The 16,549-nt window shown below is 49.5% G+C and overlaps 1 protein-coding gene across 1 annotated transcript in view; it reads left to right on the top strand.

Moving 5' to 3' along the window:
• The window catches only part of GUCY2C (guanylate cyclase 2C), a 76,283-nt gene that overhangs the window by 53,788 nt on the left and 5,946 nt on the right, over nucleotides 1-16,549 (top strand). Inside the window, exons 20-25 of the mRNA XM_056134592.1 lie at nucleotides 159-250; nucleotides 4,868-5,026; nucleotides 7,784-7,976; nucleotides 10,090-10,264; nucleotides 12,516-12,614; nucleotides 14,687-14,781. Coding sequence (XP_055990567.1) covers nucleotides 159-250; nucleotides 4,868-5,026; nucleotides 7,784-7,976; nucleotides 10,090-10,264; nucleotides 12,516-12,614; nucleotides 14,687-14,781 — 813 coding nt within the window. The remainder of the gene's footprint in view (nucleotides 1-158; nucleotides 251-4,867; nucleotides 5,027-7,783; nucleotides 7,977-10,089; nucleotides 10,265-12,515; nucleotides 12,615-14,686; nucleotides 14,782-16,549) is intronic.

The following is a 16,549-nucleotide window of genomic DNA, read 5'->3' as shown; positions in this document are numbered from 1 at the left end:
CATGGTCACAGTCCTGTCTCTTGGTCCTCTACCTCTGTGCTGTTGAAGAATGCATGTGGTGTCCCTCAGACCCACTCAGAGGTCTTTCCAGCCTTTCTGCCCTCACGAGTCCTGTCAGGGAGAGAACAAGATGGTCACTTAGTCCTTCTGTCTTCCAGGTGTATCTGCTGGTCAAAAACTGCTGGGAGGAAGATCCGGAGAAGAGACCTGATTTCAAGAAAATCGAGACGACTCTGGCTAAGATCTTTGGGTATTGCTGAAATTTTACTTTTCCTCACTAATTTCAGATGTGGTGAATGATCATTGACATTTGTGGTACCAAGAGTGAGAATGTCTCGTTTAATGAGAAATCCCTAGTTCTAGCAAAAATGATTGCCATTGACAACACCCACCTCAAAAACATTTCAATGCTGTGGAAGTTAATACACTATTTCCTCAAGGAAATGATCACTTGACAGATATTTTGGGACAAAGATGCCTGACTAAAGACCATTAATTCTGGTCCTTCTCCCTGCAAGTTAATACTAAGAATATCCATGTTTTGGACTCAAAAGACTTTTTTTTAAAATACTTTATTTGGGGGGGTCTTGTTGTTACTGTGTTTGGCATATCAAATACAAACAAATCTCACAATGAAGACATTACTGGGCCCGCTCGAGCAAATCAATGAACAATGGGAGGACAGTCCAACTGTGCAACAGTGCTTTTTGGGTCACACCCAGGGGATACTCCTGGTTATGCACTCAGGAATTAGGTCTAGTGGTGCTCGGGGGACCATATGGGATGCTGGGAATCAAACCCAGGTTGACTGTGTGCAAGGCAAATGCCCTACCCACTGTGATATCACTCCAGCCCCCTTTTTAAGTACTAAAAGTGTTTTTAACAAAAAAAATTCTACTCCTAAATATGTCTGTGAAAAATATGGCCATCTCAGTGATAAGGATTTAAAACTCTAGCAGGGCTCCTGGGAATCTCTTTGTGGTTTTTGGATTTGGGTTTGGGACCACACCCAGCTGTGTTCAGGACTTACTCGTGGCTCTGTGCTCAGGGATCACTCATGGTGGTGCTCGGGGGGCTGTGTGTGGTGCCAGGTTGATGGGAATGTGAAAAATCTGGATGATATTTAAGATAAGTATATTTCAGGTGGGAGAAATAGTATATGGTTTAAGTTACTTGCCTTGTATGTGGCTGACCCTGATTTAATATCCAACTGTATCTACGTACAGTTCTTCAAGCACTGCAGGAGTGATTCCTGACCACAAAGCCAGGAATAAACCCTGAGAACATAGGGTCAGGGTCTATCCCCTCCAACCTGACCCCCCCCCCCAAACACACAGAAAAAGAGCTGAACTGTGTAATCACAAAACAAATGAGAGAGCGACGTGGTGCGGTCTCTCTCACTCCAAGAGTGTTCCGTGGCCACAAGCCTCTTCCCCACCCTGGCCTGCCATAGCCACCAACAGACACCAACAGCATGAAAGAAGGAATAGGGTCGTCAGACTGGTGGGTGATCAGGTGCCATTTATTCCATTCTCCCCATGCGCCCGTTCCAGTCTCACTAAGCTCCTCATTTCATTCTCCTCCCATGCTGGTCTCCATGGAGACCCTTGGGGTAACGGGCGCCCAGTCTCACAGTCTCAGTCTAGTGTCCAACCATCAAGCATTGGGGTTAGCAACTACACCCAGGTGAGGTAGCACAATCCACATACGAAAGCCCTTCCTTCCAGGGAAGCTCTTCTAAGAGAAGTCAAAGATCTCCCGCAGTCAGGAGACCCACTCAAGGGCGAAATACCACCTAGGGGTGTGTTTCTCCTTTCCTCAATCCAACAACAATTTAAACATTCAGCTACTTCTACTCCTTAATAATACTAGCCATTTTGTATGGACACAGTAAGAGATATATTAAGCTTGTAGGGTGGCTTTCCTGGGGACATCTCGCTATTGATCCCAGACTACAGTGCTAAGGCCAGATGAGCCCTTCCTAACCCTAAGCAGGGTCCTTGTCCAGTTGTTTCTCTTTGGATCATGACAGAATTTGTCCATATCTGTGCTCTTATAGTTAAGTACTATGGCACTTGGCCTGGCCCATTTCGATGCCAGGGTAGCTCACAGCTTGTCCTGGGTCCATCCAGGGTGCTAGGAGCTAAGGGCAACTGCTTGCAGGACAAATGCCCTACCTGCTGTGCTATTGCTCCATATATTATAATATATCATTATATTGTTATATAATAATCACGGTCCTCCCATTGTTCATCGATTTGCTCGAGCGGGCCCAGTAACGTCTCCATTGGAGACTTTGTTGTTACTGTGTTTGGCATATCGAATACATCACGGCAGAGCCTGGCAAGCTCATCACAGAGAGCTTGCCAGGCTCTGCCGTGCGGGCGAGATACTCTCGGGAGCTTGCCGGGCTCTCCGAGAGGGGCGGAGGAATCGAACTCGAGTCGGCCATGTTGGCTGTGTGCAAGGCAAACACCCTACCACTGTGCTATCACTCCAGCCCTAATTAATTATATTATATTAAGCCCCTTGAGTTTTTATGTAAGACCAGATATGTGGTTACTTAAGGTTTAATTGGGTAAAAGTGGCCATTTGGTTGGACTTCCAGTGGTGAGCTTAACGTCAATTATTCACGTGTTGATTTATGATGACATCCAGTGGCAACTTCTGCGGTGTCACAAAGTAACCTCAATAATTGATCACTAAACATAAAGGCTTCTTTTATGAATAGACCCAACTTTCCTCTATATTTCCCAGCTTTTCGTTTCGATGCAGTGACCAGTGAGAATTAAAATGATCTAGGGGATCTAGACTAGGGACACCAGCTGAATGTTTATGGCGCCCCATGTCCGTTCATTAGTGGGGTCAAAACAGATGCAGCAGCACCTTCAGCCCTTGCCCCGCCTTGAGACGAGGAAGCTGAGGCACCCGGGCTGACCCCTAGCTGGGTGGGAGCCACTCTCTGCTGCTGCAGCTACATCACTAGAGCAGATGGGCAGCGTGTGGCAGCTACCGAGGGGGCTCGGGAAGGCAGCTCGCTCTGACTTGGATCTCAGATGTGGCCGCACATGGAGACCCTTGGGCTAATGGGAGCCACATCCCAGCCTGGCGAGCCTGATGCCACTAAGCTGGCGAGCTGGGGGACATCTGGCATGCTACTGGCTCGGGGAAGCTCACCAGGCAACTAAGGGGGACAGAACAGCCTCCAGTGGGTCCAAGCATGTGAAGTGGGGGGACCTACCTTCCTCCCTCCCCATCATGTCCACCAAGTCCAGTGTAGTGAGGTCCCCCAGAATCCCCGGAGAGGAGGGGAAGAATCTCTGCCTCTCAGTCCCAGAGCTACGGTGTTCAGACCTGTGGGTGGGGGTGGACTTCAGAGATGGGGGAGTGAGGCATCAGGTGCGGAACGTGGGCATCGGTCACCAGAATCCTGACGGCAGTGATGACCTGGCTGTGCCCCATGCCTGGAACCCTCTCTCCATGCTCACCACAGCTCGAGGGGATGCACCAGGGCCCCCCAACCGAACCCTGCACAGAGGCTGCCTTGCTGCTCCCACCCATCTCGTGGGCTAACTGAATCATCCTGGCCGGAGGGTGTGAGATCTGAGAGGGACAAAGCAGAAAGCAGAAGGCTCAGCTTTGCCTTATTAGTTCGATACTCTTGGCTTGTTCCCTTAAGAGGTACTTTGGGGGGTGGGAGGAAGATTTTTTCTTTATTTCAGAAAATATGAATAAGAAAATAAGCAACACACAAACAAGAGAACAGGGTGGGAGAGAGTTTGGTGGGCTAAGCGTGGGCTCTGCACGCCGGAGGCCCAGGTTCGATCCCACCACCCCCTGGAGTGTTCCAGAACATCAAACTGGGAAGAGCCTCTCCCCTCAAAATACCTGCTTTTCAATAAATAACCACCAGGTTTTGTAATTTTTGCTTTTTGATTTTCTTCTTCAGAGAACAGGGGAACTTTTCCTTTCTTTCTTTCTTTCTTTCTTCCTTTCTTTCTTTCTCTCTTTCTTCCCCTCCCTCTCTCTTTCTCTCTTTTATTGAATCATTATGAACTACAAGGTTACCAAGTTATTCTGGATTGAGTTTCAGGTACCCAGTGTTCTGATCCCCATCCTTTCAACAGTGTCTGCTTCATCCACTAATGTCCGCAGATACCCTACTGCCCCCCAGCCTGCCTGGAAGAAAGCATTTTTTCTATGTACTTAGCTACCTTGATAATTAATGACATCGGGATATGCCATTGCATTCTAATATGTTAATTATTTTTTTACCTTTTTTCTTTGGATAATTCTTTTTTTTTTTTTTTTGGACTACACTCAACAGAGTTCAGGGCTTACTCCTGGCTCTGCACTCCAGGATCAATTCTGGCAGGGACTCAGGGACCCATACGGGGTGCCTGGGAGCAAATCTTGGTCAGCTCCATGCAAAGCAAGTGCCCTATGCACTGCACTATCTCTTTGCCCTGCGTAGGAGTAATTCTTGCAAATACAGTAATTCTTGCAAATATATTTTTATAATATAAAAAAATATAGCTCCTTGGCCACTCCTCTGCTGTGTCCACAGCTCCATGGCCACGCCCCTGTTGACCAGGAATTCAGTGAGTTTGGGGCCCATTTGGCCGTCCAGGAATATTGTATCTGTCCTCCTTCTAATTCCATTGATTATTCTTGTTCCTCACATTTGTTTTTCTCTTTAAATCATGTCTGTGTTGATTTTTCCAGCATCAGAAGTTCTTACCGTGTATGTAGGTTGTTTTCACTCTTTTTTTGGCTGAGTTCCCCTTGTGTGCCATTACTCATACTCTGGACTGTTGTCATGTTTTCCGAATGATGTGCCCAGCTTTGTGTCTCTGGTTATTTGCAGCCTTTTTCATGACCAAAAAAATGAAAGCTATATGGACACCTTGATCCGCCGCCTGCAGCTGTACTCGCGGAACCTGGAGCACCTGGTGGAGGAAAGGACGCAGCTGTACAAGGCGGAGAGGGACAGAGCGGACAGGCTCAACTTCATGCTGCTGCCCAGGTAAGGAGGCTGCTGCCGGGGCCGGGGGCCACAGCACCACGCCGCTGTGTCCTGTAGTTCCAGGACCATGTGTCTCCTTCCGTGTCCATAGCTCCTTGGCCACGCCCCAACCGTGTCCATAGCTCCTTGGCCACGCCCCCACCGTGTCCATAGCTCCTTGGCCACGCCCCCACCGTGTCCATAGCTCCTTGGCCACGCCCCCACCGTGTCCATAGCTCCTTGGCCACGCCCCCACCGTGTCCATAGCTCCTTGGCCACGCCCCCACCGTGTCCATAGCTCCTTGGCCACATCCCACCTTGTCCTGTAGCTCCTGGCCACACCCTCCACAGCCACAGCCACCCTCCACAGTGTCCAGGGTGCCAGCAGCTTCATGCCTCCTTCCCTCGCCTTTCCTCCGAGTTCGGGGCCACATCCAGGGCCCCTGGGCAAAGAAGATATTTTCCAGGCCTCTATTTCCTTTGCCTTGACCTGGCACTGGTTACTTTGGCATGCTTTTTTCACTGGTGGGTTTCAGTGGAGGAGACAGAGTCTGGAGTATTAAATGTGCCAAAAACCATAACAATGATGGGTCTCATTCTCCTGACCCTGAAATAGCCTCGAATGTGACACTCTAAAATCTCAGGGCTAGGACGAAGGAGACATTACTGGTGCCTGCTCGAGGAAATCGATGAACAACAGGATGACAGTGATACAGTGATACAGTGGGTTTCAAATAGACACACCTAGACCCTGGGAGACAGGCAGAGGGGAGCAACGAGGCCTGAGTTTGATCCCTGGAACGGCCCAGTCTGCACCTTGACCTGTCAGGGGGGGACCACCCCGGGGGGCTGAGTGTTGGGGCTCCACTGCTGCTGTGTATTATCCTGCTCCCTGCTGAGGCTCCTGCTGGGTCCTTCTGTCATCCCCTGGAATGGAGCTGTGGAGCAGAGCTGTGCCTTATGGTGACCTGGGGCTCTGCTTCCCTTTGTCACTGAGCTGAGTGAGTTACTCTGTTTCTCCGTGGTCTGGGAGGGAAATAAAAGCTTTTCTCAGCGCTCTGGAGCTGCTGGACACTGCTAGGCACTGCTCCTTGGTGGTTTTTTTTTTCCAAATTAGAAGAGGTTGGCTCCGCCTTGATGGAGCTGGGGGTCAGCGTCAAGAATCTCCTCCTAGGGCTGGGGAGATGACACGGGCTCTAGCCTGCATTGCTACGTGCTCTCCCAAGCACCCAGAGTGGCTCCTGAGCACCACCAGGTGTGGCCCACCCTGCTCCCCCCACAAAGAGGTGCCATCCATGGTGCCCTGTGACACGACACACCACAGAAGGGGAAGGGAGGGAGGAGGGGGCAATCTCTATTATTTGATCCAAGACCAGGAGCTTGTCACCCTCTGGAACTGAGACCACAGATGAGGGAGGTCACCCACCAAACCCAGGTCCTTTACAGGGTGAGTGTCCCCGGGGGTGGGGGCGCCCGTGTCAGCCGGACCCATCTGCTCAGTGGAAAGGCAACGTAGCCCCTGTGGGCACTGTGGGGACTCTCCCCTCCCTCCACCCCGAGTCTGCGCTGCTCCTCACGGCTCTGCAACACTTCCTCTGAGACTGACACTGAGACTGAGATATTCACAATCGAGTTTCAGGCATCCAGGGTTCCCACATCTGTCCCTTTGCCCGCGTCTGCTTCCCTATGACTTACATTTCTCTGCATCTTCGGCTTGACAGCTATGCTCGTAGCATGATTTGACCTTGGGTACGTGGCAGTTGTTTTACCTTCTGAGGGCCCAAATCTGTGGTCAACGGCCCCACAATTCATTTTTGAAGCATCATTTTTCTTCCATCGTGCTAATAAACAAGGCCATGGTAAAGATGCCAGGGAGTAACCGCTGGCTGTGGTGGAAAAGTCGAATCCTCTGGCTTACAGGGATTCAGTCGTCTGTGCAAGAGGTTCTCCTCCCTAGCTTCTGAATGGAGAGCGAAATCTGGGAGAAACTGACAGTCAGTAGAGAAGGAGAAAGTGAACAAGTGTGTAGACGTTGTGTGTACTTCTCTGTAAGCACTGTAGCACTGTCCTCCCGTTGTTCATCGATTTGCTCGAGCAGGCCCAGTCACGTATCCATTGTGAGACTTGTTGTTACTGTGTTTGGCATATTGAATACATCACAGGTAGCTTGCCAGGCTTGGCCGCGCGGGCGAGATATTCTCAGTAGCTTTCCGGGCTCTCTGAGAGGGGCGGAGGAATCGAACCCGGCTCGACCAGGCTGGCTGCGCCAAGGCAGACACCCTATCGCTGTGCTGTCGCTCCAGCCCAAGGTGTGACCCCAAAAGCAAAAATAAATAAATTAAATTAAAAATGGGTCCTTAAGCATTGGTCTACAGAACGGAGATTACCAGGGCAATGAAATGTGGAAAGTGGGGTAGGGATGGTGAGGCAGAAAAGATGGGGGACATGGTGAGGGGGACAATGGTGGAGGGGGATGGACACTGGTGGGGGAGGGGTGTTGGAATGTTGTTTGCATGACACAGTGCCACTGACAATCTTGTAAAACTGAACCATGGTGGCTAAAATAAAGTAAAATATATATTTTTTAAAATAAAAATAAAATGCGTCTTGCATGTATATTATGTGTGTTCATCTATATGTTCCATCTTTCTATTTGCCCGTTCACTGAAAACCCCCAAATTCTAGAATTCCTAGTGGATAATTGCTACTGTTTCCAAGATTTATTGTCAAAGAGTTTACTGAAGTTCAAGGTGTTTTTTCCCCCCCTTCCTTCTCTAGGCTAGTGGTGAAATCTCTGAAGGAGAAAGGCATCGTGGAGCCTGAACTCTATGAGGAAGTCACCATCTATTTCAGTGACATTGTGGGGTTCACCACCATCTGCAAGCACAGCACCCCCATGGAAGTGGTGGACATGCTCAACGACATCTACAAGAGCTTTGACCACATTCTCGACCACCATGATGTGTACAAGGTACCCCATTCACCTCCCAGGCCGAAGGGATAGGAGGGTCCCGAGCACAGAGCAGGAATGACTCCCTTCCAGTCCGACCTCCCAAATGCTGATAAACTACAGGATGAATCTGAGTGAAACAAGAAGTGGAAGACTAAGGAGGGTCAGAGGTCAAACAACCCCGTGACACACAGAAGCAGTAAGAAAGAAACAATAGGAAGTTCAATAAGGAGTGTATTCTCAGGTCTCAACTGAGAGAAAATGCATCTGCCCACTCACCTTTAAATGAGGAGTGATGCTTAACCTAAACACAATGAGGTTATCATCAAAGAGTTAGGGATTGTCTTGCCCATTCTCTTTCGTCATTGTGCATCCCTAAGAACAGACCCCAGGACGAAACCCTGTGAGTTCAGAACCAGCTGTATCACCTAACTCCGGTGCACACCAGTGCCAGGCAAAAAGACAACTGAACTCTCAGTTTTTTTGTTGGAAAAACAGCTGAGCATGTAGAACAAGTATTTCTAGAACTGGAGCTCTTTGTGCTAATCCTCATTTGCTCTCTCTACTGCTACCTCATGAAAAGATAGCTTGGTCAGGTGTTTGCTTTACAATGTGATGGCAATAATATCTAACGTGATGGTAATAAAATCTAATGTAGTGAAACAAAAGGTCCTCCTGAAACACTGTTCCTTAGACACCGTTTAGAAGTTATGCATATGTCTGTTGTAATGTCCAGTATTCCCCTATAGCTTTCTTTTTTCAAGGGTGTCTCACTCAAGCCTCACCCTGGATAGGTCAGAAAACCATGCTAACAGTTTCTGCTAGCTATAAAATGCTTATGTATTCTAGAGACAATCAGCAAATCCAAACAAATCAGCAAATATGAATAACAAATATGGTAAACAAAAATGAACTCTGGATTTGATCTTGCAAGTAGACTAAAAGGGAGGTCCTTCATTGAATGACATGTATAGTATACCCTTAATATAAATCAACTTCTTATTACAGAATAAAAAATGTTTAGACTCACAAACAGTACGAATGTGTGCTATGTCTTAAAGAAACTGACACTTTTTTGTCTAGTAATACTGAGAGGCCATCATGCTTGGTCCTTTATCTACTTTCAGCATACATCTCCCATCCCGAGTGATCCCTCTAACCATCATTGACTTAGTGATCCCTTCTCTATCCCAGCTGCCTTTTCCCCAACTCACAAGACAGGCTTTTAACCATGGAGCAATCTTCTTGGCCCTTGTGTTCTACTGTCCTTGGGTGTTAGTCTCATATTATGTTATTTTATATACCACAAATGCACGGCAGAGCCTGGCAAGCTACCCGTGGCATATTCGATATGCCAAAAACAGTAACAATAATGAGTTTCATTCCCCTGACCCTGAAGGAGCTTCCAATACGGCAGCACTGGGAAAGATGAGTAAGGAGAGGCTGCTGAACTCTCAGGGCTGGGACAAATAGAGACATTACTGGCGCCTGCTTGAGTAAATCAATGAACAACGGGAGGATAGTGATACAGTGAATACAAAAAAATACTAAAAAAATATGTGCCTGGAGCCATAGAGATAGTGTGGCTAGTAGGGTGTTTGCCTTGCACGTGGTCAACTGCATACAGTTCCCCAAGCCCTGCCAGGTGTTATTCCTGAGCACAGGGTACCAGTAGTAACCTCTGAGCACTGCCAAGTGTGGCCAAATTAAATTATGATTTTTCTGGTAATAAACAGTGTTCCTAAATTTGCACAGCCCCATCAGTTACTTAGAGAACGGTCCCCACCTCTAGATGATTGTCATGGAGAGCTTTGCTGTATAATTGTTTTATCATCAATTATGGCAGAGCCTGGCAAGCTCCCCATGGCGTATTTGATATGCTAAACACAGTAACAACAAGTCTCACAATGTTAGTGGGCCCACTCAAGCAAATCGATGAACAACGGGAGGACAGTGACAGTGACCTTTGCAAATCCTGGAGCTAGAGTTAGTCTGGTCCTGGGCCCAGAAAGTGTCCAGGACACTGCTTAGATTAAGTTCTCAGGAGCTCTAAAACATGATGAAGGGCTTCTGCTTAATTTCTTGCATCTTTCGGAGGGGCTGGTTTGCTAATGAGAAACCGTGTCTTTCCCAGGTGGAGACCATTGGCGATGCCTACATGGTGGCGAGTGGTTTGCCCAAGAGGAACGGCAACCGGCATGCGATAGACATCGCCAAGATGGCCTTGGACATTCTCAGCTTCATGGGCACCTTCCAGCTCGAGCATCTTCCTGGCCTCCCGGTGTGGATTCGCATTGGCGTTCACTCAGGTAAGGAGTGGAGCGGTACAGGTTAGGGTTAGGGTCAGGGTTAGGGTTAGGGTTAGGGTTGGGGAAGGGTTAGAGTTAGGGTCAGGATTAGGGTTAGGGTCAGGGTCAGAGTCATGGTTAGGGTAAGGGTCAGGGTTAGGGTTAGGGTCAGGGTCAAGGTTACGGTTAGGGACAAGGTTATGGTTAGGGTTAGGGTTAGGGTTAGGGTTAGTGAAGGATTAGGGTTAGAGTCAGAATTAGGGTCAGGGTCAGGGTCAGGGTCATGGTTAGGGTCAGGGTCAAAGTTATAGTTAGGGTTAGAGTTAGGGTCAAGATTATGGTTAGGGTTAGGGTTTGGGAAGGATGAGGCTTAGGGAAGGGTTAGGGTTAGTGTCAGTATCAGGGTTAGGGTTAGGGTTAAAGTTAGTGTTAGGGTTGGGTCAAGGTTACAGTTAGGTCAGGGTCAAGGTTATATTTAGGGTTAGGGTGAGGGTCAGGGTTATTATTAGGGTTAGGATCATGGCTAGGTTAGGATTAGGGTTAGAATCAGGGTCAAGGTTACAGTGAGGGTTAGGGTGAGGGTCTGGGTTAGGGTTAGGGTTAGGGTTAGGGTCAGGGTCAAGGTTATGGTTCGTGTTAGGCAAGATGGAGGCAAGACGCGTGGGATAAATTCACAAAGGAACATAGTGAAGTCAGTGAAATAAATGAGGCGAGACACCTGCCTTGCTCATAGGCTGTCCCAGTTTGAGCCTGGCAGCTCATGTCTCCCCAGACATCAATGATTGATCCTCGAGACTTCAGAGTGCTAGGTTGGCCTGCCAGGTTAGTTTGGAATCACTGGGTGGGTGGGGCCAAGTCTCCAAGCCCCACATGGGAAGCTCCCCCCCCCCACACACACACACAAAATGAAGGACAGAGATGAAAATCCAGCATGCCAACTAGAAAATCAGTAATGCATCTCTATAAAACTCAATTTTGCTACTTTGGAGTTAATCTTGTGTGTGTGAGTGTGTGTGTGTGTATGTGTGTGTGGGGGGGGGTGTGGGCATGACACTGGTGATGTTCCTGGCTCTGTGCTCAGGAATTGCTCCTGGAAGTGCTTGAGGAACCATATGGGATGCCAGGAATCAACATGGGTTGACTGTGTGCCTGGTAAGTGCCCTCCCTGCTGTATTATCTCTCTGGCCCATCGAGTTAATCTTTAACTTTTCAATACCTTAACCCTTGGGGCTAGAGAGATAGTCCAGAGGTTAAGGCACTCACCTTGTGTGTGGCTAACCCCAGTTCCATCCCTGGCACCACATGGTCTCCAGAGCACTGCCAGAGAGCCCCTCCTGAGCACCAAACTGGGAATAGCCCCCGAGCACTGCATCTGGGGTGACTTTACCCCTCCAGCCCCCAAATAAAATAAACTCTTTAGCCCCTTGCCTGCAGCTGCTCCTGACAAATTCTTCGGTGGAGCAGCCCTCCTTCCCGCCTAGCCTGCCTGGCTGTTGATTGTTGGGGAATGTCCTGTGTTTCACAAGGCACGGGGGATACGCAGGGGAGGATGGGCTGGCCCTGGCTCCGGAAATGTTCTCTGATTTAAGTGAAAGAATCACGTGGGTCTGCTATTCAGTCTTGGAGTACATGGTAGCTACAGCCGTGTAACGCTCAGTCACGGTTCTTTTTATTCATTTTCATAAAGTTGTTCACAATAATTGATTCACTTGATCGCTTGACAGCCCATTACTCATCTATTTGCTCGAGCAGGCGCCAGTAACATCTCCATTTGTCCTTGTCGGGTGCTAGTGCAGCCCAATGGCTTCTGTTTGCTACAGATCATTACAACATGCCAGTCGACCAAACACTTGCAATAATTGATTACGTTCAATATTTCAGCACCAATCCCACCACCATTACACCTTCCCACCACCATTATTTCAAAATTTCTCACTCACACCCAAGCCTGCCCCACAGGCAGATTCAGCCACAGTCTTTATCCTTCCACGACCCTTTCCTTCCTTCCCAATTTTCCCGGGGAAGACCCTAGCTCCTACAGCTGGGTCTCTGCGCAATTCCATGCTGGGGCCAATGTGCCAGCACCCAGGTCTCTTCCCATCCAGCCAACCTCCGGGTCCACATTCCACACACTCTGCAGCTCCGCCCTAGAGGGCAGTTCCGCAGTGTGACCACCACCACCACCACCACCACCACCACCACCACCGCCACCACCCCTAGAAGTGGCTGCCCACCACCCCAACCCGCCTCCTTTCATGCTGTCCACCCCCAGGTCCCTGCGCTGCTGGAGTCGTCGGCATTAAGATGCCTCGCTATTGTCTGTTTGGAGATACGGTCAACACGGCCTCCAGGATGGAGTCCACCGGCCTGCGTAAGAAGGGGCACTGGTCCCCCGGAAGACAGAGAACCTTCCAGGAGAGGATCGGGGGACCGGGCGGTGTGGGATGAGGAAGGATCTCTCGGGTTGGCTGGGACCCTGGATCAGTGCGGTGCCTCCTCCCGTGGGCCGTTTGCTGACGTTTATCTTCTTCGTGCTTCCTGTTGCGCTTCCGGTTAGCGTTGGACTCTGAGCCGGTTTCTGCAGATAGAACCGGACCATGCCTATTTGCAGGGATCCAGGCACGCTTAGCCAGAGCTCTGTGGAGTTTAGCAAAGATCGGTTTTTAGCTTTGTTTTCTTTTTAAACTGTGGTCAAATCAGTTTGTTAGGGAGTTACGGTGTATTTTTTTTCTTTTTTTCTCTTTCTTTCTTTCTTTCTTTCTTTCTTTCTTTCTTTCTTTCTTTCTTTCTTTTTTGTGCTACACTCACTCAGTGATGCTCAGGGGTTCTGCATTCCTGGTTCTGCACTCAGGAATTACCCTCGGTGGTGCTCAGGGACCATATGGGATGCTGGGGATTTAACCCCCGGTGGGATGCATGCAAGGAAAACGCCTTACCCGTTGCGCAATCGCTCTGACCCTGGTTTTTTGGTTTTGGTTTTAAATAGTTATACCCTGATTCACGGATATAAATATTTAAGGGTGGGGTGAGTTTTGGGGCCACACCCAGGCTTACTCCTGGCTCTGAGCTCAGGCATCACTCCTAGTGGGCTGGACCGTATGAGGGCCCAGGCATTGAACCCGGCTTGGCCAGGTGCAAGGCATACACCCTACCCACCACCGTACTGTTGACTCCCGCCCTGGATATAAAGCTTTTGTTTGCTTTTCCTGGGAACTTGTTTTAGAAAGAGTACTGTATTTTTCTTTCTATGCACCTGCCTATACTGCATTCTCGCCACTAGGTGGAGGCACTGAGCTGGGGGGTGGGGGACAGAAGATGCCAGTAACTATCCATGACAACGGTGGGGAACTATTTGACAGATGATTTGGTAGCAGGGAGTACGGCCCACAAAAATATCACGGTTCTGTGTATTTTGTCCTTGAGCCAACACTAGATACTACTTTTTACTAGAGAAACACAATGACAGGCAAGAATAAGGTGGAGACTGAAACCCTAACTCGGAACTCAGGTCAGAGTAAGAGCTGTGTAGTCACTGTGAAAACTGGAAGCAGCTTCCGTCTCTGGGTACCAGAAGTCTGGAGAGGTGAATGGAGGACGGAGGCCAGTCCTGTTCAGAGGGTTTCTGGAAGGATCTGAGATGACACAATTGATCATTCAACCCTCTGCTCCATGAATGGTGCCTGTGGGATGCTGTTACTCTCATTCTTACTTTCCTCTGTGGCCCCAGGGCAGGTATTCGGGGAGGGATACAGAGAATGGAAATGGAAATATCTTGGCCATGCTTTCGTGATGTACAACATCTGAGCAAAGCCAGGCCTCAAAACTCTCCCAAACCTTCTCTTTGCTGCCAATACCTCAGCTCCTTCCAGGGATGTTCATACCTGCAACCAAGTTCAGTGCTGGGCGAGGACTTGGCTGCTCTGAGCTGGAGAGAGACTGGGGGGGGGGGGCAGTGCACTTAGCACCCCCCAACAGCACCAGCCCCCCCCCCCCCATCCTTTCTAGGAAAAGCAGGGCTTGTGTCATTGAGTGGCGCCCCAAGGGTCCTTTCTAAGCTGTGGAGAACACTGGAACGCCACAGTCAGGAGAAGCAGGTGATTCCTTAGAACCCGGAAGAGTTTCCCCGTGAATGTCTCCTACTGTAGTAGGGAGGATAGTGAAAGTCACACCCAGGCCCACAGGAGGAGCGAAAAGCGAGGAGACGTTGGTAAGGGGTGTGTCCTTGTGTCCTTGTTGGGGCATCTACTAAGTGTTCTAGACACCTTTAGTGGACTCAATCACGTGGCCTCCACACCCCACGCTCCTCAAACAGCACCCTCCAGAGCACCCAGCCTGGGCATAGTCAGGGTCAAGGAGCCCCCGCAGGCCCCCCGCCGCCTTCGCTCGGTCACCTCCTTCCCTGACCTCCCCCACGGATTCCATTGTCCTGTTGTCCATCTCCAGCCTTAAGGATCCACGTGAGCGGCTCCACCATTGCCATCCTGAAGAGGACCGAGTGCCAGTTCCTGTACGAAGTCAGGGGGGAGACATACCTAAAGGTAAGCAGTGAGCAGAGGTGGATCCGGGCAAGCACCCCTGCAGTGCGGGGCCACCTTGAGCTCTGGAGCCGAAGCCTGAAGCATCCCTTGAGGGACTCCCGGGACATCTCCCTGGCCGCTGGCTCAGGCTGGCAGCTCAATAAAGCTGCTCATGGCCCTGCATTTATTTTCCGTGGGACAGATTCCAGGCCTGCAGCGTGCAGGGCATGTGCTCTGCAACTAAGGCACATCCCTGACTCTGCCCCAGACAACCCTTCCTCCCTCCCCCCTCCCCCCCGAGTCTTTTTGTGATATTTTGTTTTTGCACTCAGGTGTTGGATAACACTTTGCTGCTCCCGCAGGGAGCTTAAGATTTATTGAGCCACTCCTACAACAGAGCAATTGAGACACAACTGATAATCCAATATTGCTTTTCTCTTTCCTTTATGTCATCTGTGCCATCATTTCCTTTATGTCATCATTCCTACTTTGGACAAACTGGCAGGCTACCGAATGTAGCCTGCCCACAGGGCAGAGTCTGGCAAACTCCCCGTGGCCTACCAAATATGCCAAATACCAGTAACAATGATGGGTCTCATTCTCCTAAAGAGCCTTGAATATAATCTCAGGGCTAGGATGAAGGAGACGTTACTGGGGCCTGTTCGAGACAATCGACGAATAACAGGATGATTTGTGATTGTGATTGTGATTATGTCATCTGTATGGTTTATTGGGCTAGAGTGATAACGCAGTGGTAGGGCATTTGCCTTGCGCGTAGCCAGCCCAGCCAAGCCAGGTTTGATTCCTCTGCCCCTCTCGGAGAGCCCGGCAAGCTACTGAGAGTATCTCGCCCAAGGGCAGAGCCTGGCAAGCTACCCGTGATGTATTCCATATGCCAAACACAGTAACAACAAGTCTCAAAATGGAGACCTTACTGGGCCCGCTCAAGCAAATCGATGAACAATAGGAGGACAGTGGACAGTGGACAGTAGATGATTTATTGGGTAATGTCCTTTTTGTATAGACATAGGAAGACAATTGATGCTATGCTATGTAACATGGGAGTTGACTCCAAAATAATATTTACTCCTGGGCATCTGTATTTACTTGACTTGAGCCTCAGTTACCCTCACTTCCTAGCACTCCAAGAGCAATGTTCCAACGAGGGACTGATGGACCCAGGGCAAGCTGTCAGCTACCCTGGCATCGAAATGGGCCAGGCCAAAGTGCTATAAGTGAAGAGCACAGTCATGGACAAATTCTGTCATGACCCAAAAGAGGTAACTGAAGAAGGACCCTGCTGGGGTTAGGAAGACTAACCTGGCCTGAGAACTATGATCTGGAATATATAGTGAGATGTCCTCAGGAAGAACCAAACTTTTATTGGGGGGGGGGCGGGGGTCACACCTGGCGATGCACAGGGGTTACTCCTGGCTCTGCACTCAGTAGTTACTCCTGGCGGTGCTCAGGGAACCATATGGGATGCTGGGAATCAAACCCGGGTCAGTTGCGTGCAAACTCCCTACCCGCTGTGCTATCTCTCCAGCCCCAAGAACCAAACTTTTTTTTTTTTTTATTAGTGAAACACCATGAGGTACAGTTGTAGATTTACAAATTTTTGTGCTTGGATCTCGGTCATACCACGATCAAATACCCATCCCTCCACCAGTGTCCACTTTCCACCACCAGGACAACATCCCTCCCCCCCCATCCCCCCATCCCCCCCTGCCACTGTGGCAGGGCACTCCCCCTTGTTCTCTCTCTCCTTTTGGGTGTTGTGATCAGCAAA

Source organism: Sorex fumeus, unplaced genomic scaffold (assembly GCF_029834395.1).
Source record: "Sorex fumeus unplaced genomic scaffold, SorFum_2.1 ptg000100l, whole genome shotgun sequence".
NCBI classification, from domain to species: Eukaryota; Metazoa; Chordata; class Mammalia; order Eulipotyphla; family Soricidae; genus Sorex; species Sorex fumeus.
Note: the sequence above shows the minus strand (reverse complement) of the source record. Positions and strands in the feature narration are given on the sequence as shown.